General features: G+C 42.1%; 1 protein-coding gene and 1 long non-coding RNA gene across 7 annotated transcripts in view; one reads left to right on the top strand and one right to left on the bottom strand.

Annotated features, from left to right (window-relative positions):
- The window catches only part of gypc (glycophorin C (Gerbich blood group)), a 40,569-nt gene extending 18,153 nt beyond the window's left edge, over positions 1 to 22,416 (bottom strand). The window contains exons 1-5 of one of the 6 annotated variants that reach the window (XM_076998349.1): positions 22,087 to 22,402; positions 18,192 to 18,305; positions 2,968 to 3,006; positions 1,990 to 2,166; positions 629 to 1,533 (exon numbers count right to left, since the gene is read on the bottom strand). In XM_076998349.1, the coding sequence (XP_076854464.1) occupies positions 1,520 to 1,533; positions 1,990 to 2,166; positions 2,968 to 3,006; positions 18,192 to 18,252 (291 nt within the window). In that variant the 5' untranslated portion in view covers positions 18,253 to 18,305; positions 22,087 to 22,402 and the 3' untranslated portion in view covers positions 629 to 1,519. Of the gene's footprint in view, positions 1 to 628; positions 2,167 to 2,967; positions 3,007 to 18,191; positions 18,306 to 22,086 lie in introns of those variants that run through there. The other 5 variants (XM_076998347.1, XM_076998348.1, XM_076998351.1 and 2 more) reach the window with 5 other exon arrangements.
- Positions 17,516 to 26,218, top strand: part of LOC143509524 (uncharacterized) — a 41,521-nt gene continuing 32,818 nt past the window's right edge. The window contains exon 1 of the long non-coding RNA XR_013129698.1: positions 17,516 to 17,721. This is a non-coding gene — a long non-coding RNA (uncharacterized LOC143509524). The remainder of the gene's footprint in view (positions 17,722 to 26,218) is intronic.

The raw sequence follows: 26,218 nt of genomic DNA, 5'->3' as shown, positions 1-26,218 counted from the left end.
CTTCAACATGGAAGGGAAAGTCAAGATAAGTGTTGATGCCAGTAAAGGATGCCAAACCAAAACATAATATCAAAATAAGACTGGCATAAATTAGATGCAGCTGACAGCCAACCTACCAAGGGAGTCAGAATCAACCTTTAGGGATGTTTTACTGAGCAAGATAATACTGGTGAGATAATACTGGTGAGCTTACTGGTGAAATAGTAAACAACCTGGAATACCACAGGAGCTGATTGAAGATTATATTTAATAGAGGTAAAGATGAAAGTACAAAGAACTTGCGCCTGATCCATGTGATACGGGCTCATCTGTTGAACACGCTGGCGTGTCCATATTACCCACCAGAGCCCCTGGCGTACTTACATTAACCTATAATGTCACTGCCAACAACTAGAGCAATTATGGCCTTTTTCAAGTCCTAAAAATCGAATGTTCTTGACTGGCCAAGTCGGTCACCTGAACAGAGATTAATTGAACTTACATTTCACTTACTAGTGACAAGACTGAAGGCATAAAAACCTTTAAAAATATCAGGAACTGAAACACGCTTAATAGATCTGCCAGAGTCTCACCAGGGAATCCCCATGAGCCATATGCATCAATCAAAGACTACGAAGAATCCCACATCATGAAACATCTACACAAACAATTATTTTATTAATGATTAAGTTAATTACAAAATAGATGTAATTATCAAGTTTTCTTTCAAATCCAATGTACTGGACAACAGAACTGTCGGACCAAAGTCATCATCCACTGTAATAGATTGTATTCTGAGGCTTGAATTGTTTGTATTTTGAGGCTAGGCAATGTTGGTTGCCATGTCAAGTAACAAAGTCTGTGTATATATACTGGATATAAATCCAAAGAAGGTTTAAGATGAGTAACTGGAGTGTATTGTAATAAAAAATGTTGAGGCATTCAAAATTGTAGCGATGTACACCAAGTTTCCAGAGACACAGAAAGTGTCATTAGTACTTCCTCTGCATATGTGCTTCCTCAGTACTGCAGGTCTGACTCCTCCCCTTTTCCTCATCTGTGTACATCCTGCAGATCTGACTCCTCCCCTTCTCCTCATCTGTGTACATCCTGCAGATCTGACTCCTCCCCTTCTCCTCATCTGTGTACATCCTGCAGGTCTGACTCCTCCCCTTTTCCTCATCTGTGCACATCCTGCAGGTCTGACTCCTCCCCTTTTCCTCATCTGTGCACATCCTGCAGGTCTGACTCCTCCCCTTCTCCTCATCTGTGTACATCCTGCAGGTCTGACTCCTCCCCTTTTCCTCATCTGTGCACATCCTGCAGGTCTGACTCCTCCCCTTCTCCTCATCTGTGCACATCCTGCCGTGTTGCATGATGGTCATTTCGTGGCCTGGATTCAGTGCAGTGTTCTTCACATTCACCTGAACCACTGATTCATGTCAGATGCAAACAAGTCCTCTGAGTTCAAACCAAGTTCCTCTTGGTTCTTGTGGCCGATTTCAGATCATCAGAACATCCAGTGCTCAGTTCTTCTCTCCTAACTCCACTTATCTGGTCATGATAAAAATGAGGTGGAGGTTGGCTCAGACAGGGTGAGGTGGAGGTTGGGTAGATAGGGTGAGGTGGAGGTTGGGTCAGACAGGGTGAGGTGTGAGGTGGAGGTTGGGTATATAGGGTGAGGTGTGGTGAGGTGGAGGTTGGGTAGATAGGGTGAGGTGTGGAGGTTGGGTCAGACAGGGTGAGGTGTGAGGTGGAGGTTGGGTATATAGGGTGAGGTGTGGTAAGGTGGAGGTTGGGTAGATAGGGTGAGGTGTGGAGGGTTGGGTCAGACAGGGTGAGGTGTGGTGAGGTGGAGGTTGGGTATATAGGGTGAGGTGGGCAGGTTGGGTCAGACAGGGTGAGGTGTGAGGTGGAGGTTGGGTAGATAGGGTGAGGTATGGAGGTTGGGTCAGACAGGGTGAGGTGTGCAGGGGTCAGCGGTGTATCATATGAAATATTCCTTCTTGCCCTCATCCATGGCGGCGGAGAGGGCCGGGTCCCCTCTCAGCGCTGCGTCTGCAGACTCCGCCAGCTCGGTGTCCTTGGCTTCGTTGGTGTGGTAGGTCCCCTTGTGTCGGTACATGTAGCGAAGTATCACCACCAACACACTGACGAGGACCAGGATCACCACGGCTATAACAGCTGCTGAGCAAATCGGCAGCACATTACAGACGTTAATGGATTTTACACACCTAATAGGTTAATAAGTTTAACAACTGGCTGTCAGTTTTATAGTGGTAAAAATAGCTCACATATTTGCAGGTTAAATGGCAGTTAATATAAATGTGTATAAATTGCAGCTTTGTAAGTGACAGGATTAATAAAAGGTATTTGATAGGAATAGAACAAGACTGTAAATTGAACGCATCAGCCAACCTGGAATGAGATATGTAACGTAACTAAAAATTAGTCTATTATGCACACTATATGCATGACATAGACCCACAATCCAACGTATTAGAAATGCCTACATTTCACCCTCATTTTCTAAGTATTTCTGAGTGGGTCATTGGTGAGAATAGTGCTCCTGCCATAGCGTGCAAAAGCCATTAACCTCATCTACCCTTCCTAGAGCCTGACTCCAGATATGTGGCTGAGATGCATTGTTTCTAAATAACTGAGATCCTGACTTCATATCTTCTTACTGGTGTAGTTGAACTTGAGGGACATGCCACATGTGAGGTTCACCTTCTTGAAACTTCAGTGTAAGAAGAACCTTTCAGAGGCTGACAGGCACAGAACACCTCCAGAAATGAAACCATATAAGTATGACTTCCCTATACCTCAAAGATTTATGTACCATTTAACAATTTAAGGGAGGATTTTGTGTTTTTGCATGCAATGTGATAAGCATTCTAATAAGCATTCATTATATAAGCATTCATTATAAAGTTAGTATCTGTTAGTATTTTTGTTATTTCTTTTAATAGTAAGCGTGTAACTTACCACCGATTATGATGCTAAAGTATCCATCATCTGAATCCTCTAAACATTATTAAAACAGGAAGAAACTTTATCAGTTTTTCAGTTTATTTAATTTCTCGAGGAGAAATGAACCACAAACAAGAAGTGTGTATTGCTTATGTCTTGTTACTTGCTTTGTTTGTTTGAGATTTTGCACTTGAACGTCACATATTATTTTTGTACCTTCAGGACCATTAAAATGATAGCAGGCAAAGTCTGCCAATGAGAACAAGCTCAGAGATTGGTCCTAATGTTTTATCTTTCCTGATCACTGCCTTCCCAAAATGCTGTGTTCATCATGTTTTAACTTCAATTAAATATTTACCTTTCGCTGACTTTGTTATTATAACATCTGTGAATCTTTCATAAGGATTTGTTTTTATAGACAGCTGTCTTCCTGCTGTGTGGTGGTGTGCCTCATTGTCTCCGTCACCATGGGGACAAAAACCTCGTTAAAGAAAGTGATTGAAGATAATCATGAATTATTACGCATGGAACTTCTGCCTGCCTTGACTTCCTCTGAAGGACGCCTGAGTTGGTGGCCTTGGTGCGGAGAAACTCTCAGAACAGGCTAAATGTAACCTTAGTTATAGTTTTAAAATAATCAGAAGTTCAAAAGCAGAGGCCTCCAAACATGGACACTTAAGGATGCCTCATTGATGGCTAATCACCCGTAACACTGAGCTGTGTGTTTGCCATTAAAAGCTCATCAGGCCATCAGTTCATGATGCTTACAAAACGATCATATTCTCCAGCTAAAGAGACACTACTGACCTCTGTCTGTCAGGAAAGTCTCATACTGGCTAATACCAGTTTGTCTGTGGTGACAAGCCTGACGCAGATAGGAACACTTTAGTTTAGAATACATCTTTTAATTTAATGTTCATCTACGGTAGCACACACTAAATAGAGCCACACCAATGCCTCAGGCATGGGAGTTACTTTTTTATAATGTATTGCAAAGTAAGACCTAGCGGGGAAGAATTGCTAGTGGTGAAGGAACAGGTGACCGACTGCATAACTCACACTGCTGGCCGCCAGAACGCCTACTGAATCTCACTTGATAAACGTATCAGTTCCTCATTAAGCCCCTTCTCTGTGAACCTCTACGACTGAAGCTGGACAATCCTGCCAATGATGGTGGCAAACCCTTGGCACCTGAAATGGTCAACCAATCAACCAATCAGGACTCTTCCCAGTGTCGGCCGCCTTCCTCTTTATCTCTCATTTAGCGGTAATGACACAGTCCCCGAAAAGAGGAAAACATCCCATCTTTAAACAGGTTAAGAGTCTGTGGATAAATAGGCAACATCAAACACTGGGGTTGCCTTTCTAACGCTTGCTAAAAGAAAAAAGACTTCATAGATCCACCAAGCTCAGCCTCTGAGCTCTTGTTAAAGTGAATGAAATACCAAAGAATGGGGAAAAGAAATCCTTGATGTCTAGTACAAGCACAAAACTTGCCAACGGTGGTCCCCAGTGTGGTTTGGCATGTGCGGGAACACAGAGCAGGGTGCTAAGACCTTCGGGTGTTCCCCTCCTGTGAAGATGTTTCCTCCTTACAAATATTTCCTGAGAGATGTTTTAGAGGGATGATGCGTGTTGTGATGTAAAGAAGTAAAAGACACAGAATTCAGAAAAAAAATCATGTTTCATGCTTTCATCATTCAACAGGAAAATATTGCAGAGCAAATACGGTTCTTACAGGTCTGATGAATCGGTGTCATTTAATTATTTAACATACATTTAATATAATTTTAATGAAGAGAAGAAAGTATTTTAGGGCTCACAGAAGGTTATGTTAAGTTTGATATATCATCTGAAACCATAAACAGATGTCTGAGTGGATTATAATGCTAATATGTTTGCTAAATATGTTTGGCTAAGTAATTTTGCCATTTCTGTATTAAAATGTTTAATGTATTGTTTCAGCGATAAAGAGCCTAGTTCAGATTTGAATTACTGAAACCTACAAACCATTGGCAAGAATGCTTTGGAAATACTCTCATACAGTACTGATTCAAATTTCAATTAATGTAGTAATGCAAAGGGCAATGTAATGTGAGCAGTGCATTCTGATGTTAATCACTTGTAATGGACACTGAAAGAGCATATAAGACACCAACCAAGACAGGCCTGGCGTCTGTCATGTTCCTTATAAATGTCAGATTTTACTGTTACTCTGGGTTTTTTTTTTTTATTTACATATTTTTTTTTTGTTAAATGAAACGATGTGCCTTGAAGATTTGTCTGCTTCTTTTTAATCATTAAGCCATTTATATTTAATTTCCCAAGAATATCTGTAACTTTGACATAACTCTTCAATATGTCCCCAGTCCTGTCTAGACAGAAAGCGTCTCTGTCCTTCAGACCATGTAAGTCGAAATATAAGACCTAACACCTCTTTAAAATGGTCTTGTGTTGCCTCTGGGGCTTGTGAAGTCTGGTGCACAGGAAGGCCGAAATCCCTGCTAAATTTGCAGAGCAAACACCAGGGAACCTGTCTCGCCCGGGGGGAGTCTTCTCTCGCTAGCCTCGTTAGCGAGATCCGCGAGTCACCACGACACCGAGGAGGACATCTGTGCAGCATGGCCAGATCTGAAGAACCACATCACCCTCCTCTTTCTCCAGCTGCTAGGGAACCCGAGGCGTCCAAGCTGACAGGCGTCCAGGGTCGAAGGCGTTGGCTTGCCAGGCGGCATTAGAGCGGGCGGCTTTACGCCCTTCTTCTCTTTCACACATTTCAGCTGCCACTCACCAGGGGGAGGAGCCAACCCAGGGGCAAGGATTTTGCTTTCATCACCTTCCCAGACACGGAGCGCATCTTGCCTCAAATCCGTTTTTTTGAAGCTCACTGGTAATTGTCTCCCAATAGGGAGGAGAGTGGAACCAGGAGCCCAAAAATTAATTTTGTAATTTTGTGCTAGGGATGGGTAAGCACAGGTTTGATATTTGCTGGAGTAAATTAATGCTAATTTGCCTTTGTTACCTTACTGTGTGGTGTTTAAATTTTCATTAAGTACAAAACCTGGTGTACTTCCACAGGAAATGGTCTAAACAGACATTCTGTCCATAAATGTGACCCAGTCATGCAGTTAAAATCAGATATTCTGAAGTAGTGTAGCTGTGATCCACACTTCCTCCGCTTATTGAACACACAGTTCATGGTGCTAGGACTCCCCAAATCTGCTCTCCTGTCTACATCTGTATATTATCTTTTGTTTTATTATTATGACCCAGTGGAATTATATATTCTATAGAATACTGAAAAGTTTCAATAAAAAACAAACAAACAAAAACAAAAAACCCAAACAATAACTGATTCAATATCATTTGGTGGTAGTTGAGGCCTTAGGTCTTGGTTTGCGCATGTCACAGAGACAGCTTGCCCAGCAGGCTCAGGTGAAAGACATTAAGGTCAACTTCTGTGTAGTCAACGTTTCAACCATTTGCACAGATCTTTTGGTCTTGTTGTGAAATCCTAACTCCTTATGCTATCCACAAAATTGCCATTGCTCATTCTCCTTAAATCACATGACAAATTCATCAGCATTTCACACATTTCAAGGGAGTTAAATCTCATGAAGCCACATCACCTTGTATAATAAATGACTATACAGACTATGCATAAAATAGTAATGTATGGACATGCCCAGTGGCAAACAGAACAGTAGTCATTAACGGTGTTACAGGTGGCTAATACATTTTAAATGGCATTGTGGAAACCTCAATGTACAGTTTATATAAATAATAAACTACATGTTCATTAACATATTTCAGGTCAATCATTTTCAAATGATTTTCTCTGTCATGGATTACGATAACATGGAAATTATTACAGATTAGAAAGGTTTAGGGTAAAGACAAATTATACATCATTTGCAGGTCTATATATTCCCAAGGTGACTCCGTTTTGAACTGTGGAAAGAGCTTAATGAGAATTACATGACATTCATTATACTTTCTATGTAACTGCTGTATTGCTACTATTAATAAAGCACTGGGTTTACACCCATCTCTTATCATCGACAACCTCACTGTTCAGAACGTGGTGTACTACTACAGAAATGATAATCATTATTAATACTGTATGATCTGTCACTGTGGCTGGATCATGTCCTCTCTTCCATTAAGATACAATTTACCACGAGGTTATCACTGTCGGGGATCTCCACTGGCCAAATCCTGACGGGCATCCGAGAATCAAAACGCTTATGCCCTGAGGTTTCTCAGTGATGTCTGAGGAGATGACATGTCAGGAGAGACCATTATATTTCATGTAGAGACGGCTGGCTGCTGAATTAAACGCCCTTCCTACGTCTGTCAGCTGAGCAGTCATCTGTGGCCCATTGCCTGTGTTAAACTGAGGGTGAAAACAGCCACTAAACACCTCGCTATATCCCTCTCACGCTAGCGTGCTAAACCCCCTTTGCTCTCTGGTGTGCTAAACCCCCCCCCCCACTCTCTTATGTCCCTTTCATTCTTTTCTGTCAGAAATCTGTCGTTTATTATTTAACAAACCAAGGCTCTCCCGAAAAAGCATTTTGTAATAAGGACAGATACAAGATGAGCCAAACAGAATATGTCAGTGGAACATGGTGGTATCCATAGGGGTTACCGTTTCTACCGTTTCTACTGTTTCTACTGTTTCTGATGTTAATAACTTTGTTGTGTAATTTAATAGCTTACAGTATTCCAAAGTTTTCAAAATGTGTTAAGATCACCCAGTCTGGTTATCTGTTTATGTCTATTAATTGGGGGGGGGGGTCTATTGTGGTAGGTATTTGGTGGTAGTTATTTGGTGGTAGGTACAGATTTCATTGTTGACTTCGGTATTGTCCTTCACTCTGTTGTCCAACAATACTCAGTCCCATAACTCCTCGTTCACTCCTTTACTCCACATTCACTCCTTTACTCCTTTTGAACTGCTTCACTTTCTTCAAGCGTATGTTGACTATATCTAAATACTGCAGGATCTGCAGTAATCTGCCTTCATGCCTGCAGTATACAAACTGTCCTGAAGTTCACAACAAACATCTTGTGTGATGACCCATGCCATCGACACAAGTCATCCACGTGGTGGCTTTTTAGATTACACATTTGTGCCAAAGTCCTGTTCACTGCAACTAGAGAGGAACTCTATAGAACAGGAAAAGGTGCTTGACAGACCCACTAGATGAAGCCATCGCTAATGACCATAATGGAAATAGATGATAGCCTTTGGTGAGGGGGTGTTGCGGGGGGAGCACCTTCGGATTCTAATAAAGCTCTAACCATCCACACAAACGTTCAGGCACAGTTAATCAACACGTTTTAATTAGGCGCATTTTTCATTGCCACACCACAGCCAACTGCTTCAGAGGCGGTGAAGGCCAGTTCTGTGTTTCTGTGGAGTAAAAAAGCCCCCCAGATGTGCTGGATTTGCAAAAGAAATGACACATTCAGATGACAATTTCATTCAAAGGAGACGCATTGGTGAGAATCCCTTGGGACAACACGGCCCAAAATGTGTTATAGTGCCAATTACATTGGGCCATTTTAAAGCAAGGCTGTTCTTAAGGGGACATATTGATGAACCATTTATTTACTACTCTTGCAATGAGTCCTACTCTGAGACTGGCCAGACAATAGCTTCTAGTAAAACTGTGTCAAAGACCTCAGTAAATCTATCAGTTATTGGTGACTGTCCTACAGGAGCTCTATATACCAGCAATATACCAGCAAGATCTTCTGCTCTGCCCCTTCAGCCATTTTTACTGTCGCTATTTTCTATCAAACCTGGAAGCCTGGAAGATGCAGCCACTGTATTTCTCACAGTCGCTGAAACGTGACGGCAAAAACGATCCTATCAGAAAATTGGTGCTGGATGGAGCTGGTGTCAAGGCGTGGTGCGTTTCCAGCCATGGTCAAGGACAGAGGTGACGCAGACGCAGTTTTACACCAGTCTCAAATAAAGGGCTACACGCACTGCTACGACTCTGTCAGTCTCAGCAGCTGCTCATGCTAACGGTTGCCATAGCACTGACATAAAAACCCTAACAAGGGTGTGAGGGGGGGGTCAGTGGCTCTGAGGGCCAATCAGAGTGCTTCCTTGTCATTCACCCCTGAGTCTCCTCATCGCTGGGCTGACCAGACTGACCTCTGCTAGCCAGAAGATTTCCCAATCAACTGATAGACACCAGGCCATGTTCGTTTGTAACACATAGTTATTTATTTACAGTTTTTTAGTACCAATTTGATAAGCTCAGTTCAACTGAAGTCATTATTGAATAGTGAGGCTGTCTAAAGGCCTTGTAGAGTTCTTAAAGAATCCTTGAATGTCTACAAGTGACTTCTACAACTTTCATTTTTACCCTGAAAAATTATACTGCGCCAACATTAATGCCAAATAGCAACACTGGATGAAAATTGGTGATGTAACGTGTTGATGTGAAGTTAGTAAACATGTTTTCTCACAATGAAAACATGAACCGGGCTTTTAAATATCTACTGAATCCGGTTGGCATAATGAAAAAATCAAATGTCTGTTCCATGAGATACAGAAAGTCCGTGCACATCACGACATTGCATGAGTTTACATCACACAGAGCCCAAATGGCTGGTGCAGGCTGTGCGGCATGTCCATCTGACTGCATATGAGGCTCTGACCAGAACCGCCATGGGAAACCGTGAAACAACAAGAGCATAAGCAGAGGGCCATGAAGCCAGCGGTGTCAGCTGTGATTATGAATTTAAATTGTGAGCTGGGGGGCGGGGCACACAGGAGGGGAAACAAAAACAAAACCAACCAACCAGACCAAAGAACAATCCCAGCTCCCCCCACCTCACCTTACTTTCTCTCCAAGAATAATTAATAGAGGGCCGAGAACAAAAGCAGACACAGGATGAAAGCAGACTTTAATGGGGCGAATTTTTGCCAGGCCCAGAGGAGATGGGAGAAGATAGGAGGAGGTGTTACTGCACGAAACGCCGCTCTGATCTTGGCGTGGGGGTCTGAGTGAGGAACGGAGGGAGATATCTCTGGTCGGGGCCAGAGAGGAGCCACGCCTTGGCAGGGTTTGCAGGGCAGAGAGCAGTAATAACACGTGTGGAAGACCCTCCTTCAACCCCACTAGCTCATTACACAGTGTCTCAGCTATTTGGCAGCTCAGCCCTCGTGCGCTGATCTCACTCCCACTCAGTCGCTCGCCTGCTCCACTCTGGACTTCTTAGAGGAAGAATTATGTTCTGCAGAGCGTTTGGTAATTGCTACCACCTGTGACGTTCTGTGCAGATTTCATTGCTTGCACTTATTCGGATGTTGGACGTGAATGCTTTTAAAAAAAAGGAATTACCTATAACAAAAAATTAAATACAAGTACAAAGTACAAACTTCTGTGTTATGAACAAAATTGTTAAAAATTACGTGGAATATAATGCAAGATGTTTTAGCCCTTCACCGGCACTTTGATGATGTATCTCAGTCCAGCAGTGACACTGATTTATAAACACAGCGTTGGTGAGGTTGTAACCAGCAGCCACTCACATACCACTACCATGTCAATGTCACAGCTGTGTTAAGAATGGTCTTCAACCCGAACCATATACGGTGAACAGGGTTGACGGGGATTGGCCTTATAAAGAGCACTTTAAGATTGGTGTGCCTAATAAAATAGAATGCAAGTAAAGGTGCATGGGAGATGTTTCTAATAAAGTGGCTGCTGAGAATATATAGTTACAATGTACTAGGGTTTTATTAAGGGGGATCAAGGTTTAACAGATGACACGGGGAAGGCAGTTTGACATTCCAAAATAAAAAATATTAAAGGCCGTCACAACGCAATTAGTAGAAGCTCTTCATTTCCATATATCAGTCCTAACCTCAGTGCTCTACTTGATGCTGTTGACCCTCTGCTGAACTGCTGAGGTCTGCCCTTGTGTAATTACGTGCATATCATACTCAATGAGAGATATCCCTTTTAGCAATAACAAAATGAATCTGAATTACCTCTACAGACAAGATGGCTCCATTTGTCATTGTGATATGCCACACAATGCCTTGTGCTGTAATCAAAGCATCATAAGTCTGATTATGATCCTCATTCCTATAGATGGTTCTTGCCCTTGTCAAGGTCATTCCATAATCACAAGGAATTGGACATTTAATCTTTCAGAGCGGTGAAAGTGCAAGAAACGGATTAGGAAATCACTGGGAAATATGTAAGAAGAGGAAATTGCAAATGACCTGCAGGTCACTTGGCCATAGATACAGTTATTCAGTGACCTAGAAATCAGATTACTGTGCTGAGGGAAAGGGAAAATCAAATTGAGGAATAGAGCCTGGGGGAACACCATGTACCTGTGGTGATAAAGATACCTGGAGGAGCTCAAAGCCAGGTTTATGAAAAAACACATCTTAAAGTCTTGATGCCTGACTTCGCCTGGTTTGATGATGAAAAGAAATATGGTATTATTCAGTTTAGGCCTTCTGTATATGTGCAATATTGATGAAAATGGCAAATCCTTTTTTTCAGTCTTTAAAATAAGGACACAGGGTGACTTCTGGTTGGACACCGGTTGCCTTTTCTTCTCTCTCTTGTTTAAAATCTTCATTTTTATTAGGCTTTATTAACCTCTACAAGGAACCTCTTCATTTAATTAACTTCACATTGTTATTTTTTATTAAAGAGTAAAGTCATACCACATCCCGCCCAGTTAAATACTGATCCTCACACTATCGAAGACTGATATTAATCATTGCTTAAAAAATGATAAGTGTGAGGATAACAGGATGAAGACAGCCCTTCTGGAAGGAGGTGAAGGTCCCATTAAATATTTTTGGGCTACTTTAGGTGTGTCTGCCTTATTTTCTCTTTAGGCCAGAGGCTTTAAATAAGTGGGCCAAATGGCAGCCTAAACTAGGGTGTGATCATTTTGAATACAAAGTTAAGAAACAAAAACAAATTTGAGCAACATGGTAATCCTAGCTAAATTGCAAGTCCAAACTCATAACATTTCTCTTACATTCCAGCCCTTTTATATGGAAATCCGGCATCCTCCAGATAAATAATTTAGAAAAACAGAAGCGTGAAGATGGTGGCTAGGGTTCGGCTCAACTGGAAATAAGTGCAAGAATGTACGGATGTCTTGTCTTACAACCGCAGGAACTGCAAATTGAAAGGCCATCAGTGTTCCTGGGCTGCAGACACGTCTATAGGGTTTGTGACAGCACTCTCGCATTCACCGGGATCTATTCAGACACAGATCGACAGGCTAGCTCACACACCCGGTTGACGGCCAGCAAACTTGAAATCTGCAAATAGAAATGAGACAATGCTATCAGCTGTGTGCCAACACCAGTCTGCAAGCGCCTGGTCTGAAGGAGCTCACAACGACCCTGCCGAGGAGTTCAAGTGCGTGAGGAGTAAGAGAGTCGCTGGTGAGGTTTGGAGCATTTCTGGACGCTCACTGTGGACAAAGATGCACATGCACAGACACACTCACACTTCACACACACACACACAGACACACACATACATCTTTCATCACGTTCTCACCCCATGGGGTTAGTACTCGGTTGGAAAGAGGCTTACGTACAAACATCTTCCCCCCTCGTCCCCCATCTTCCTCTCTGCCTTCCACAGCTGATTTCCTCACACAGTGCCCCCCCCCCCCCCCCACTCCTCCTCCTCTCTCTTTCTCTCCACGCTGCCTGAGGTCACATCTGGTTGGGAATTTGAAGCCAAAGTGGAAACTGCAGTCCTATCTCACTCAGCCATATGTCCCACGCCCAGCCCAGACGCTCAGCCCCGCCCCTCTTCTCCTCCCACTCCAACCTTCTCTGGTTCAGGTCTGGAAGAGCTACATGAAGAGGTCTGTGGAAGTTCTTCTCCATCAGAAGACTGCTTCAGCAGACATGAGAGCTTACAACCAGGTCAGGTGACTGCTGGCCCTGTGAGCTTGATTATGGACAGATGGCAGAGCCCAGTGTGTCTTCTGTCTCATGACTAATGCGAATACTGGTGACTGAAAAACTTTCTATGATTCTATGATGTGAAATGATTCCTATGGTGTTTTTGTAAGACAACAAGGTGAAATATGAAATCTTGTAGATATGATACACTCAACCCATTCTTGAATTGAATTGTAATACATAGAATAGAACCCAATTTTTATACAGAAAGTTCTTAACGTTCATTAGGGAACCTTAGCCAGTGCATATTAAAATTCTTTCATTACTTATTGTGAAATAGTTCTGTTTACTTATTGACTGTTACTGACTGCACTGACTGTTCTTGTCTAACATCTGAGGTATTGGGTGAACCGCAGTTTCCACCTGAGAAGATTTATGGCAAAAACTAAAACCCAATATCAATGACTCTGAACTGTCATATCTACACTAGTCTCCTGCGCTGTTGCCCAGTGATGTATTCCAGCCTTTTAATAAGGTTCAGTAAAATAAGGTACCAAAGTAAAATGTCAGTTGTGCAGACATAGGGTAGTTCATTTGTACATTTGTTAATCTCTAAAGATTCTAAAAAAATATTCCTGGTTCCTTCTAGAAAAAAAAAGAAAAATCCTTCGTGTCTTCAGGGCATACCAGACTGTAGTCTATGAAGAGCTTAAGCAGTGTATGAAATATACATGTTATATGTTAAAAACATAAAATGTAAATCAGGAGAACTACCTTATCATTAATCAAAACTAAGTCTTCAGCCAGTGCAGTTTTGTTATGCGAAAGGCCTACAGAATGTTTTCTAATTGCCTTAAACAATCATTCATTCATTTAAACAATCAAAAACAAAACCATTGCAGTATTTGTGCAACTGTAAGTTACCATCATGGCCAGGCTAAGAGACAGAAACTCTTTTTTTGGGCAGCAAACACACAAAAAAAACAACCACTTCATTACCTACACAGTTATTCTGACAATGTAAGTTGTGTATGAATCAGATAGCAACAGTCAAAGAGGCTTAGCAGGCCATACTAACATTACACGGAGACTTGAGAGAACGTCTGAATAATCAATCAACATTCAAAACATGAGAAACTGGAAGCTTGATACCTTCACACACTCTAACCCCACCGACACAACCCCACCCACACAACCCACACGGGTTCCTCAAAATAGCAGCACACAGCAGGTGGTGCTTCCTTTAAAGTAAATAAACATGTAATATTTCATTTGCATAAACCTATGCATGTGATCATTTTTACACTTTAAAATATGTGCAAGAGAAACAAACTACACTGCCTCACTGACCGCTGATAATAAACTTCAGATATGCACTTACACAACACTGGATCTTAGGAATCAGGATATGTGCATATTCAGAACCAGGATAAACCAGTCTGGGCTCTCCCTCCAAACCAGTACATACCACATCCATGTACAAAACCATCCCCAAACCCTATGGGTCTGTGTACATGTTGAACCCCCCCACCCCCCCAAAAAAAGAAAGAGAGAAAGCAGTTTTTCTCTTTGTCCAAGCTCTGTGATTCTATTTCTTTGCATTGATTTTCTTGTCCTCACTATCTGTTCACTGGTCTCTTCTTCCCCCATGTCCACCTATACGTCATCGCCTCCCCAACACCCCCCTGTGTCTTTAATGGTTAGAGGAAAACAAACAGCATAAAAGACAGAAAACAAGCATCAACAACAGCCAAAACAAACAAAACAATACACTCAATCTAACATCTAATACTCAATCTAAATTTAATCTTAGATTTAATCTACCAATAAGATTAATCTACCTATCATGTTTTCCACATTATCCAAGAAAATGGAAAATAGCTCCAATTCTTAAAGGAGAAGTATATTAATTAAACAATTGAACAGACTAATCTCTGTTTTAATCTCTAATATGCCTTTAGAAAATGTTTGAATATATGATACTCAACTATGGGCATTTTTTGCATGGAATAAAAACATTTTTCAGTGAGGTTTAGTCCTGGGAATGTTCATGATTACTGCAGCATTTCAGGTAGTAAATGATATTTGGAGAAAACGAAAAATAATCACTTGATAAAATTAGCCTTCACCTACACTAATGAAAACTTCCATCAGTAAGCACATTCCTAATTTATAGGTTATCTGTCTTTCTGGAGGAACTAAATATGTGCATATGGTGCCATTCTCGTATTTGTCAAACTTGTATATGATTCTGCTGTTACATATCAACAAGGTTGATTTACTGAAAACTAGTATCTTCTCTTTTCTGAGTATGACAGTAATGTATTCTTGAGTCTGTCCGTCTGTCTCTGGTTCTGAACAAGTCTGATAAATGCATAGTCATACCTAAAACAACCATAATGTTTATTCTATATGACGCATGTTTTAATTTACCTCCTGTTTATTTAATACTTTTAAATAGCTGTTTTCACAATCTTACCAGAAAAACAAGAATTAAATGAGCACTTACAAGATAGAAACAAAAAAAAAATGTTCAGGCAAAATTCATGTTATCAACTGACTGTGGTGGAGTCTTCACATCACAGTATATTTAGACTGAATACTTCCATTTTCACTGCATCATTAATTCTATACAAGTAGGTCAGAGAGACAAAAGAGGCAGTGAGGGTTTTGTATAAAGTTAGTTTGTTTCTTTAACTACTTCACTTGTAAGTGTATAATATTGTTTTTTAGGAGGTTTCCCCTAATATGTTTTGTAAAACGCTTTTGTTTCAATATGCTCACATATCTTAGAGTTGCGTTTGTCCAGTTACAGTCAGTAGCTCAACTGAAAACTCAACGTGGTTTTGAGTTTTGAGCTGGGACAGTTTATCAGGCTCAGAAATAATGCTGAAATTTTTTACACGTCAGTGTCACTGGTGGGTTTTGTCTGATCCACCACTTAAACATATTTAGACAGAGGAATCTGATCACGGATGAAGGACCAGACGATGGTAAATACATTAATGAAGGACCAGAGGTCCTTGCTCCAAAACATACTCTTCTCCTGCCCACAACTATAACTAACCAAACACCTGCAAGTTGTACCTGGGAGGTAGGTGGTTTTAACTAATGTGCTTTTCTGCTAAATGTGTTTTATGGTTTCTCAATTCAAACTAAGGCAATGTGAAAAAAATGCACATCTAAGAAAAGAGTGTGTTAATGGAATCACAGTGTTTAAACAATGCAGTAAGCTGCCCTCAATACGAGTGTGTTAGATGGCATTACCAGTGTCTGTCTCCTGCACTACCTGGAGCCAGGTGTCACAGCAGGAAGGCATCAATTAGCACTGAGATCAAGCCGCCTTGTTCCTCTTCAGGGACCAGGCGGCCGCTAGTGATGCAACGTTCACGCTTATTTAAACTCCACTATGCAGACAAGCAGCAGGTGACCACCTTGCGGGTCCTGTGAAAATTGGTGTCGAGCCCTTGACTTCTGATGTGGCTACTAAAACGGTTTCAGCTCCGGGTTCCTCCTGTCGCTTCACACGGTAAGTACTGCTCCCGCCTCCCCGAAACAACCTTGGCGTCGTCTCGGTGTTTTTAGCGCGGCATGAGGGATGTTTGTAGTGCCACACGCGTTAACACTTCCCCAACACCTCTGGGAGGGATATCACAGCTCGGTGACCACAGAGGGCAGGTGAGACTCGGAAGTGCTAGCTATGAGTTTCCTGTGCACCAGGAGTCACGAAGCAGCAATTTGCTCCCGCAGCGACCGCCACGGTTGTTTCCCCGTGCTTCTCCACAGAGAAAATGGAGTTCAGAAATGTATTACTATAAAAAAAATAAAGCAAAGGCGGCCGACCAAGACTAGACAGCTTTATAAATAAAACGCATCTCTCTGACATTTCGCTCTGCTTTTTTTGTGTGTCACTTATTCAGTGCCACTTGGCTCACATCAGTCTGAGGGGAGACAGCTCACCACTTTGTAGCTGGGTGGGCAAAGCCTGTTTGGAGTGTGTGTGTGTGTGTGTGTGTGTGTGTGTGCGCGCTCCTGGGAATATCAGAGGGAGGTCTAGCAACACAACCAGACCCAGTTTAGGCCATGTCAATAGAGCGCTGGCATTTTAAAAATTAATTTCAGCTCTTTGATGTGTGCCATGTAAAACATATATAATCTGCCTTTAACCATGACAAATTGCACTGTATGTGCTAATACTTGTCCACATAGCTACATTATGGTTTGGGAATTTGGAATGGCTGTGTAAACTTCTCTTTGATACATTTGAGTATAAACATCCCCCAGTGGCCCCTAATCTCTGCCCTGGAGAAGCACCGCGTGCTCTGGGCTTGTTCGAGTTGTCCCTAATCGCACCAGCCTGATTCAGTGCAACAGCTCGTTTCCAAACCCGTCTTGAGCTGGGTTAAGCATGTTATAAAATGTTTAGAGTGCTGGACTCCCAGAGATTTCTCTGACCCACACTGTGTCTAATCATGAGCTAAATCACAGTGTTAAAATGGATTAAATGTCCAGACGTGAAGCAGAATTAAATTTAGCCATCCAGTCCACAGTGCTTTACTGCTCTGATGGCTGGATTTGTGTTCCTCAGCCAGTCCTCTACAATGCAGAATTGACTGATACAGCCAGGGGCTTGTGCTCAGTGCACGTAGTGGCCAGGGAGGTCCGCTGGGGCAGCGCGGTTGGGCTCCCTGGGCTGAACGGGCCTCCCCTGCACCTCTCCCTCTGAGCAGAACATCCGTCCTCCTCCGCCAGCAGAGACGTGCTCCCCGCAGCTCGGACGCGGACCGGAGGTGAAACACCAGCAGCAGTGAATGGCTCACACCGTGCATGGACATCAGACACAGGTGTGTAATCACTGCATTCACTATTGATCAATACTGACAGTCGTCATGTTGAATACAGAACTGACCACGCAATGTGATGCCAGCTGAACCTGCTCCATGTGTACAGACACCTCTGACACCCTCAGTATCTTACCTACTAATGTACACGTGTGTGTGTGTGTATACACAAGTGAGTAACTGCAGTGTATCTTAGATATATGTACAGGAAGAGATTTAACATTGTATTGCAATGCAAAAGGTTTTTAGAGAAACAGGAAACTCATTATTCTTTGTCTCTGGAAACTTTTTGTACTTCAATAAAATGTTTATTTCTTCACACACACGCACACACACAGATTTTTTGCTGCCATTACTCCAAACATGTAAACATGTAAACGTGTAAATAAATGTGTCACACATATGCATAGGCCTACTAATACAGTATAGCAGAGTTTGAATGTGTGATGTCCACAGTATTCCACCCTACTCACTCATATCTGGGTACGGTCCCAAGTCACCCTCGTTTCCAATAGAGGTTTCATTATATGCCATTTCTGCAGAGTGAACACGTGTGGAAGCTTCCTGGGAAAGACTGAAAGAGACAGCTGAGAGGGAGAGAGAGGGGGAGAGGGAGAGAGAGAGAGGGAGAGAGAGTCAGGGAGAGTCAGAGAGAAAGATAGTGAGAGTCCGAGAGAAAGAGAGAGTGAGAGAGAAAGAGAGAGAGAGAGAGAGTCAGAGAGAGAGAAATATAGAGTGAGTGCTTATAGACATTACAGTACCCGGTGACAGAGAAGAGGGGAATTCTTTGCTGGCATCTCAAATGGTGGAAGAGCGAGGAAAGGGTTCAGGGGTTGTGTAAGACCAAACGTGTGAGCCCAACCATGAGTATGTCAGCATTTATATAGAGCTTATCTGTTTGCAAAGTTTATTTTGCCTACCAATTCAGATAGTTAGCTGTAAATAAATAATTTAAATATGGGGTCTTTTACAAAGAATAGTAATATTCTCCATATTCTATAATTAATTGATGCCTAATTTTTTACCTAAAAGTGTAAATATTGAAACCAAAACTCTTCCACTACAAAACTATTAAACTGACTGACAGCCTGAGGGAGGCCATAAGTGCTGTAATTGGTTCATTTGTTGTGTTTACCTGTTGTTGTTGTTCTTTGGTTTGTTTTGTTTTTGTTTTGCTTTCTTGTACCGGAGGTATGTTAGAGGAAGAACTGTTATTCGACCACATATTAATCATAAAGTCACAGCTCAAAAAGGAAAAAAAAAAAAAACACATTTAGACTTTCTCCAAACACTAACTTGGAGAATTTCCAAATAGGGATCGGGTTGATCTGATTGCGTTGGCCTTCGTTTTTGACCTTGATCACCACAGCTATCTGCCTCCAGGACAAGACCTTAGCATTCACCAGCTCCTTCTGTCTATACTATTAGGATTCGCATCTGTGCAAAGAATATGTACATGTGTGTTTGCTGAGTGGAACTGTGGTACGTTTTCATATAGTCAGGAGAAATTAATTTATTTCACTAATTAATTGCTTGATGGTGGACTGCAATAAAATGTGCACTAAAGAGAAATTGAATATTGAGTGTGAGCGCTGTCTTCTGTACACTGTGCACTGCAGTGACATACAGACATATACGTGGACTATAAAGTGTTACGGGTCTGTGAAGCCTTTGAGTTTTAACAGTTAAGAACTGTGGAGAATGTCCTGATCACAGTTGTTTTTAGAACACCTGTGGACAGTCCGATGTCCAATGGGATTCCCGACTTCGTTAAGAAGCCACATTCGGGTGTTTGAGCTTCCTCGATTTTTGCATGAGCAAGATGACATTACCTGTGTTTGTGTCAAACACTTTTATTTTATTTTATTACGCCTCTGAGAAGATTTTAGGTTTGGTGATTTTATTGCGTAGGACATGGTTTTACGCGATCTTTGCTATCTTTCCCAAATCAAGGGGAATCTGAGATTCCTTGTTTGATGGTATCATGTTGAGTGGTAAACTGGGCAGGTTAGTTCGGGCGCCCTGTACAACGCGCACCACTGTAGGTGTTCTACATGATTAAGCTTCATTAGGGGGCGGGCACCATTTTAATTTTGTTTTGTTTTGATAGGTTGGTTGGGAGATTTTGGCTTTTGTTAGAGGGTGTGTGAGGACAGTTGTCTTTTATTGTTAGTTTTGTGTGTTTCTTTTCTTGAGTGCCGCTCTCGCCAGATTTCCCTCTGAAGTTTGATCAAGATGAACTTTACAGGCTCATTAGAAGATCATGTTTGGCTCCATGTCTCATCATGTTCTGATTATCGTCTCACATGTTTGGCTCCATGTCTCATCATGTTCTGATTATCGTCTCACAGGTTTGGCTCCATGTCTCATCATGTTCTGATTATCGTCTCACATGTTTGGCTCCATGTCTCATCATGTTCTGATTATCGTCTCACATGTTTGGCTCCATGTCTCATCATGTTCTGATTATCGTCTCACATGTTTGGCTCCATGTCTCATCATGTTCTGATTATCGTCTCACATGTTTGGCTCCATGTCTCATCATGTTCTGATTATCGTCTCACATGTTTGGCTCCATGTCTCATCATGTTCTGATTATCGTCTCACATGTTTGGCTCCATGTCTCATCATGTTCTGATTATCGTCTCACATGTTTGGCTCCATGTCTCATCATGTTCTGATTATCGTCTCACATGTTTGGCTCCATGTCTCATCATGTTCTGATTATCGTCTCACATGTTTGGCTCCATGTCTGGTCGTGTTCTGATTATCGTCTCACATGTTTGGCTCCATGTCTCATCATGTTCTGATTATCGTCTCACATGTTTGGCTCCATGTCTGGTCGTGTTCTGATTATTGTCTCATGTGGTTATTCGTTTACTTCGTCACATTCGCCACATATTGTGTTGCTGCTCCTCCTATGACCTGGACCTCAGTATAAATGTGTTGGGCGGTGTGGGTCGTAACAAAATTCAATGTATTTTTTATATTAAGTATGGAAAAGTGACACAAGGTTTTGTAGAATAACAATTTGGTATGGGTAGGGCCCTGTCTTCTTAGCCGTTAGTGAGGAACATTAAACTGTTTGGCCTTAAACAGCAAAAGTGTCATATTTCAGGTCATTGTCCTGAAGCCCTTCCACTGAGTTTGGGTTGGACATGGAGTCCTGAGCTTCTGTGTCCTTCTGAGTTCACCCCGCTGCTGTCAGATGTCACGTCTTCGGTCATGATACGAGAGCCAGATCTACTGGCAGCTGTACACACCCAAGAAACCATGTGTCACAGACGGGGTGGTTTGCTTTGGACCTTAAGAACGTGCTTTTTTTTTCTTTTCTCAATTGCAATTATTTATGATTCAAAAACAATCATGCAGGTTGATATTAAATTTATATGTTCACGATTGTATTCAAGAACTAACAAGCAAAGAACGCTAGATTATTTGGTGTTTTTTTTCCCCTCTTGATACTTTACAGTTGTGGTAGAGCCCGTGAGATCATGCTGGTGTCTTCTTTCACTTATCGTAGTGTTTGACACATTTATGTCTATGTTCATGGTATATCCTGGAAAGGTCTACTTCCTGTATATAGGTCCGTGTTTTGGAACTGCTGAATGTATTTTCTCCATGACTGATGTCCTCAGATCATCCACTGTTGAGGTCTCTGTGAAATGCTGTTTTTTGTCACAATGTGTACCAAATAGTACATAATGTAGGATAAATATGATGAATTTATTCCCATGCCTTTTGTACTCATTTTGTGAGTCAACAAGAATTATTGGTGGCTGCAAACAACTACCACATTAACCAGATACATGTTGACATTCAGTTTTTAGTTACATATATTGACCTGTTCCAAGCCTTAAGGTTTTAATTGTGAGTGCTAAGGGCTAGCACAGGTATCTAAGCAGAGACACTATATCCATAATGAAGCATATACTGAAACAAACTGTTCTTATGTGACAGTGGAAAAAACACTGGTGCAGATGTTTATCTCACATATTTCATATCAGAACTAAGTGTTTGGTATGCCTGAAAACATTCTCTCTCTCTCTCTCTGTCTCTCTCTCTCTCTCTCTCTCTCTCTTTCTCTCTCTGACACACACACACACAAACAGGCCACATGTCATAAACATGAAAGACACCTGCAACTTGTATATTTCAGATTAATTGAATATAACGGACATCATTCTTTGAAAAGTCTTTGCTGTCATCTACTCCTTATTGAGTTATAAGTGACAGCATGTAGAAATGGCATCGGCCCTATTAAAGTATTTAGAGTATTTAAAGCCAGGACGTATTTCAAGCCATTAAGGAACAATGTTGCTAAATCATGCACAAGTTCAAACAAAATGGAAATGCTCTCGAGCTTACCAGCTTCCCTCTCCTGATCCTGCGGTGAGTTGTTTCACACCCTGTACAAGTTCTGCACCTTCCTAGTTCTCAACAGTCCTCTAGAAAGACAGGAAACGCTTCCTTAGACAGTTTAGCACGCAGGGAAGTAACTTTTTTCTCTTGTGTGCCTGCCTAACGCTGCCCAACAGCGCTGAGCTCAAGCTTCACGTGGTTTCATCGTACGGCTCATGAACTTTTGGGTGTGTTTTCCGTCTTCCTCTTTTCCCCCCTGATTTATTCCCCTGCGAATGATCTCTGCTGTTTCGACCAGAAGATCATCAGGCCCCTCCCCATAACCATGTAAATATCCCACAGCTGTTGTCAGCAGCAGGCTTGGTGAAGCGGTGAAGGGGGGGGGGGGGGGGGCGTGAAGAAAGAAAGCAACAGAGGACAGAGTGGGTGGGAAGAAACAGGAAACAGGTGGGAGACGAGGCAGGCTTCTCTGTCTAAGCTACATTCATATTGCTGATGCATTGTTTTACAGTAGTCCTACAGTTGAACCACAGATAGCAAAGAAATGGTACAGTTACCAGGGGAAAGGCAACAGGATAAATACATTATGAATCACACAGCTTTAAGTCATAATAATTAACCCATATCCACTTAGCGTTAGCAAATTAAATACACAGCACACATCAAAAAATACCTAAATTCCAATTTGTCACAATGTGCAACGGCCTTAGGAAGACGTCATGCGTAACTGTAGCAGCAGCGCTAATGTACAAACAAAAGATCCCTTTTCTAATTGTGAAATGGATAAGAAGATCATGTTTATAACCATGAAATTAGAGATAATATGTAAACAGAAAATGGCCCAGGAGAGTTTCAACATAAACACGATCTCTAAGTAAAATGTGATCTCACATTCGCATCAGCGCTGCCGTAAAGTGCACTGGCACACCGGCGCCACATTGATTAACCATGATGTAAGTAACGCTCCCCGTGTGTAAGCAGAATGGGGTTTTAATTGCTGCCATTTCCCTCTTTTAAAAAAGGCGGGATGACTCCTGGCTGCCGGGGCTGCAGATGCTGTGCAAATTGGTTTTTCTCCGAGCTGCTTGGCGTGGGCCAGATGTCGAGTCGTTGTCTTCCATGACTCTATCAATTACTACAGAAAAAAAGTCTTGAAATGTGTCACGAGCTCTTGGGGGCATGAAATGTCTTTTCTGCAGACGCTTTGATGAACCTATTCATTAGCATTGTAATCTGAAGAGAAAAATGATTTACCCAAAGCAATAGAAGTGAAAGATAACATTGGCGAAGATGACAGTGAGCCTTGGTGGGACCCATAGCCAGATAGCCCCGCTGATGTTCTCCACGTTCACGCTGGATCTGCTCTTGATTTGGGCTTCAGAGTAGACCAACTACTCAGACCAACTACTCAGTATTCCACGTGGATTTAGTTATGCAACATGCATCTTTCCAGTTAATGCATAATGCAATTTCCTTACTGGCCTACAGAATCCCAAACACAGTGTTTTCCCTTTTTGACTGCAGCAGGCGTGACGCTGGGGTTTCTCCTGTCTTCCACTGCATTTCTGGGCCCACACATTCTCATCCATTAGTGAGATGGTTGTTTACTATAATTACCAAAATCACACGGCCCCCATCCTTTCTGTTCAGACAGGTTCAGACTGATGGTCTGCCTCTGAGAATGTTGCAGTATCACACACACACACACACACACGCGCACACATGCACACACACACACACACACACACACACACACACACACACACCCCAAAATCGATGGCAAGGGAAATTGTGCCAACAAATTCCATTAACACCTCTCTCGTCTACAAGATGTTAATTATTTTGGATGGAATGAGCCCTAATCTAAATCAGCAGTTGTATATGCACCTACAGGTAAACCCTCACACTGGGCTGTTTATTGTGACTGTGGCCTGATAGGCAATGCAGCAGAATGACATGCATTTATATGTCCTGTTTTTTCCCCCAAATACTGAGCTACTTAGTGATTGTGAAAACAATATTAATTTTGAGAGTTAATATTAATGTGTGAAAGGGACAGATTTAAAAAGTGACAAGAATGTGTTAAAAGTAACATAATTAAATAAGAATTGTGCAGTTTCTTGTTTCATAATGTTTGTAACACCAGCTAAAGGTTTTGGGAGTGAAAGCACATGACAGGGTCAAGGTTCACAGGCTCCCTTTAGAATAACAGAAGCCAAACATCATATTTAAAAAAAGTACATGCTTTGCAATTTTGTCAAGGTCAGTGGCTTTGACCTCTAAATAGAGTCAGGGGGGTTGTGCCTCTAAATGGAGTCGGGGGGTTGTGCCTCTAAATGGAGTCGGGGGGGTTGTGCCTCTAAATGGAGTCAGGGGGGTTGTGCCTCTAAATGGAGTCGGGGGGGGGGGGGGGGGGGGGAGGTTGTGCCTCTAAATGGAGTCGGGGGGGGGGGTTGTGCCTCTAAATGGAGTCAGGGGGGGGTTGTGCCTCTAAATGGAGTCGGGGGGGGGGGGGGGTTGTGCCTCGCCTCTAAATGGAGTCAGGGGGGTTGTGCCTCTAAATGGAGTCAGGGGGTTGTGCCTCTTAAAGTATTCAGGAGCTTTACTTCTAAAACAGTTGTTTTTTTATTGGAGGAGACTCACTGGTGTTTTGCAACCACTATAAAGTAGTATTGCTAAGAATACTAAATATTTCAGAATGCTCTCCAATTTGCTCTCCAAGTTATTGTAACTGTTGGTGGAATGGAATAAAAATGGCATTAATTAATGTAAACCTACTCAAATACCAAAATTCTTTTAAAATATCTCAGAAAATATCACAAACAGCAGTGCATTTAGTGCTTTCTTAATCTGCTAAGGTAACAACACTAGGACCCTATTTTTGGACAAAGTGCATAAATAAGGTGTACAACCCCTCTGAAAGTGTGGGTGGATGCCTCTAAAACTGTGGGTGGATGCCTCTAAAACTGTGGGTGGATGCCTCTAAAACTGTGGGTGGATGCCTTTAAAACTGTGGGTGGATGCCTCTAAAACTGTGGGTGGATGCCTCAAAACTGTGGGTGGATGCCTCTGAATGTGTGGGTGGATGCCTCTGAATGTGTGGGTGGATGCCTCTGAATATGTGGGTGGATGCCTCTGAATGTGTGGGTGGATGCCTCTGAAGGTGTGGGTGGATGCCTCTAAAACTGTGGGTGGATGTCTCTGAAAGTATAAGTGGATGCCTCTAAAACTGTGCATGGATGTCTCTGAAAGTGTGTGTGGCAGTTGTGGTTCTGTGGTTGTACCATCACGCTCCCTGCCAGTTCTAATGTCAAGCCCGTCTCAGACTACATCTTCTAGCATCCACCTGCCAGCACCCACCAGTCACAGCTCTCTCCCTTAATCCGATTTCGCTGATTAAATGTTTTCACCTGCCCATGTTATCTGTCTGTTTTCACTTCCACAGTATTTCCATGTGTGCTGAAAGTTTTCTCCCGTGTTTGTGTTTCTGTTTACTGGCCTTTATCACCTTTGTTCAGTCTGTCAGGTTGCATTCTGGTTTTGGTGATTTCTAACCAGTCTCATTTTTCTCTGCATGTGTCCCATAAGTACTGGCGCACTCTGATTTGACCCACACCTGCTTAGCAAGTGTGGATCTGGAGTGTCTCTCTTAAAATGAATGTTTGGTTTTATCTGTGAGCGTCTGGCTGTGGTCTGTAGCCTTACACATACATGTCAGAGAAATACAGTCACCACACAAAATATACGGCACTGAAAGCATTATTATTATTGTTCACTATGATGAGAATACAATATATTAAATATTTAAATAGCTGTGACATTACAAATGATCAATTTTTCTGTCCATAATAACAAAATGTCTGATTCATATTTAACAGTCCTTACAGAAAATGTATTCAGTTGTACTTAGTTATTGAGAGATATATTTTTAGTGAGGTGCTTTTCATTCAAATTCCTATGTATTTATGCTCCTGGTTTAAATGAGGAAAAGACTGGATTGCACTTGCCTTTGAGTAAAATGCAGGTCTGAGAAAGTAGGAGTGCAAGAACTTATTTAAGCCAACATGGGTTCAGAAACACCCTGGCACTGACTGGCATATGCCCTGTTGCGTTGCCCCACCCGCCTTGTTGCAGGTAT

The sequence above is a fragment of the Brachyhypopomus gauderio genome, chromosome 3 (assembly GCF_052324685.1).
Source record: "Brachyhypopomus gauderio isolate BG-103 chromosome 3, BGAUD_0.2, whole genome shotgun sequence".
Classification (NCBI taxonomy): Eukaryota; Metazoa; Chordata; class Actinopteri; order Gymnotiformes; family Hypopomidae; genus Brachyhypopomus; species Brachyhypopomus gauderio.
The sequence above is the reverse complement of the archived record's forward strand: the minus strand, read 5'-3'. Positions and strand labels throughout refer to the sequence as shown.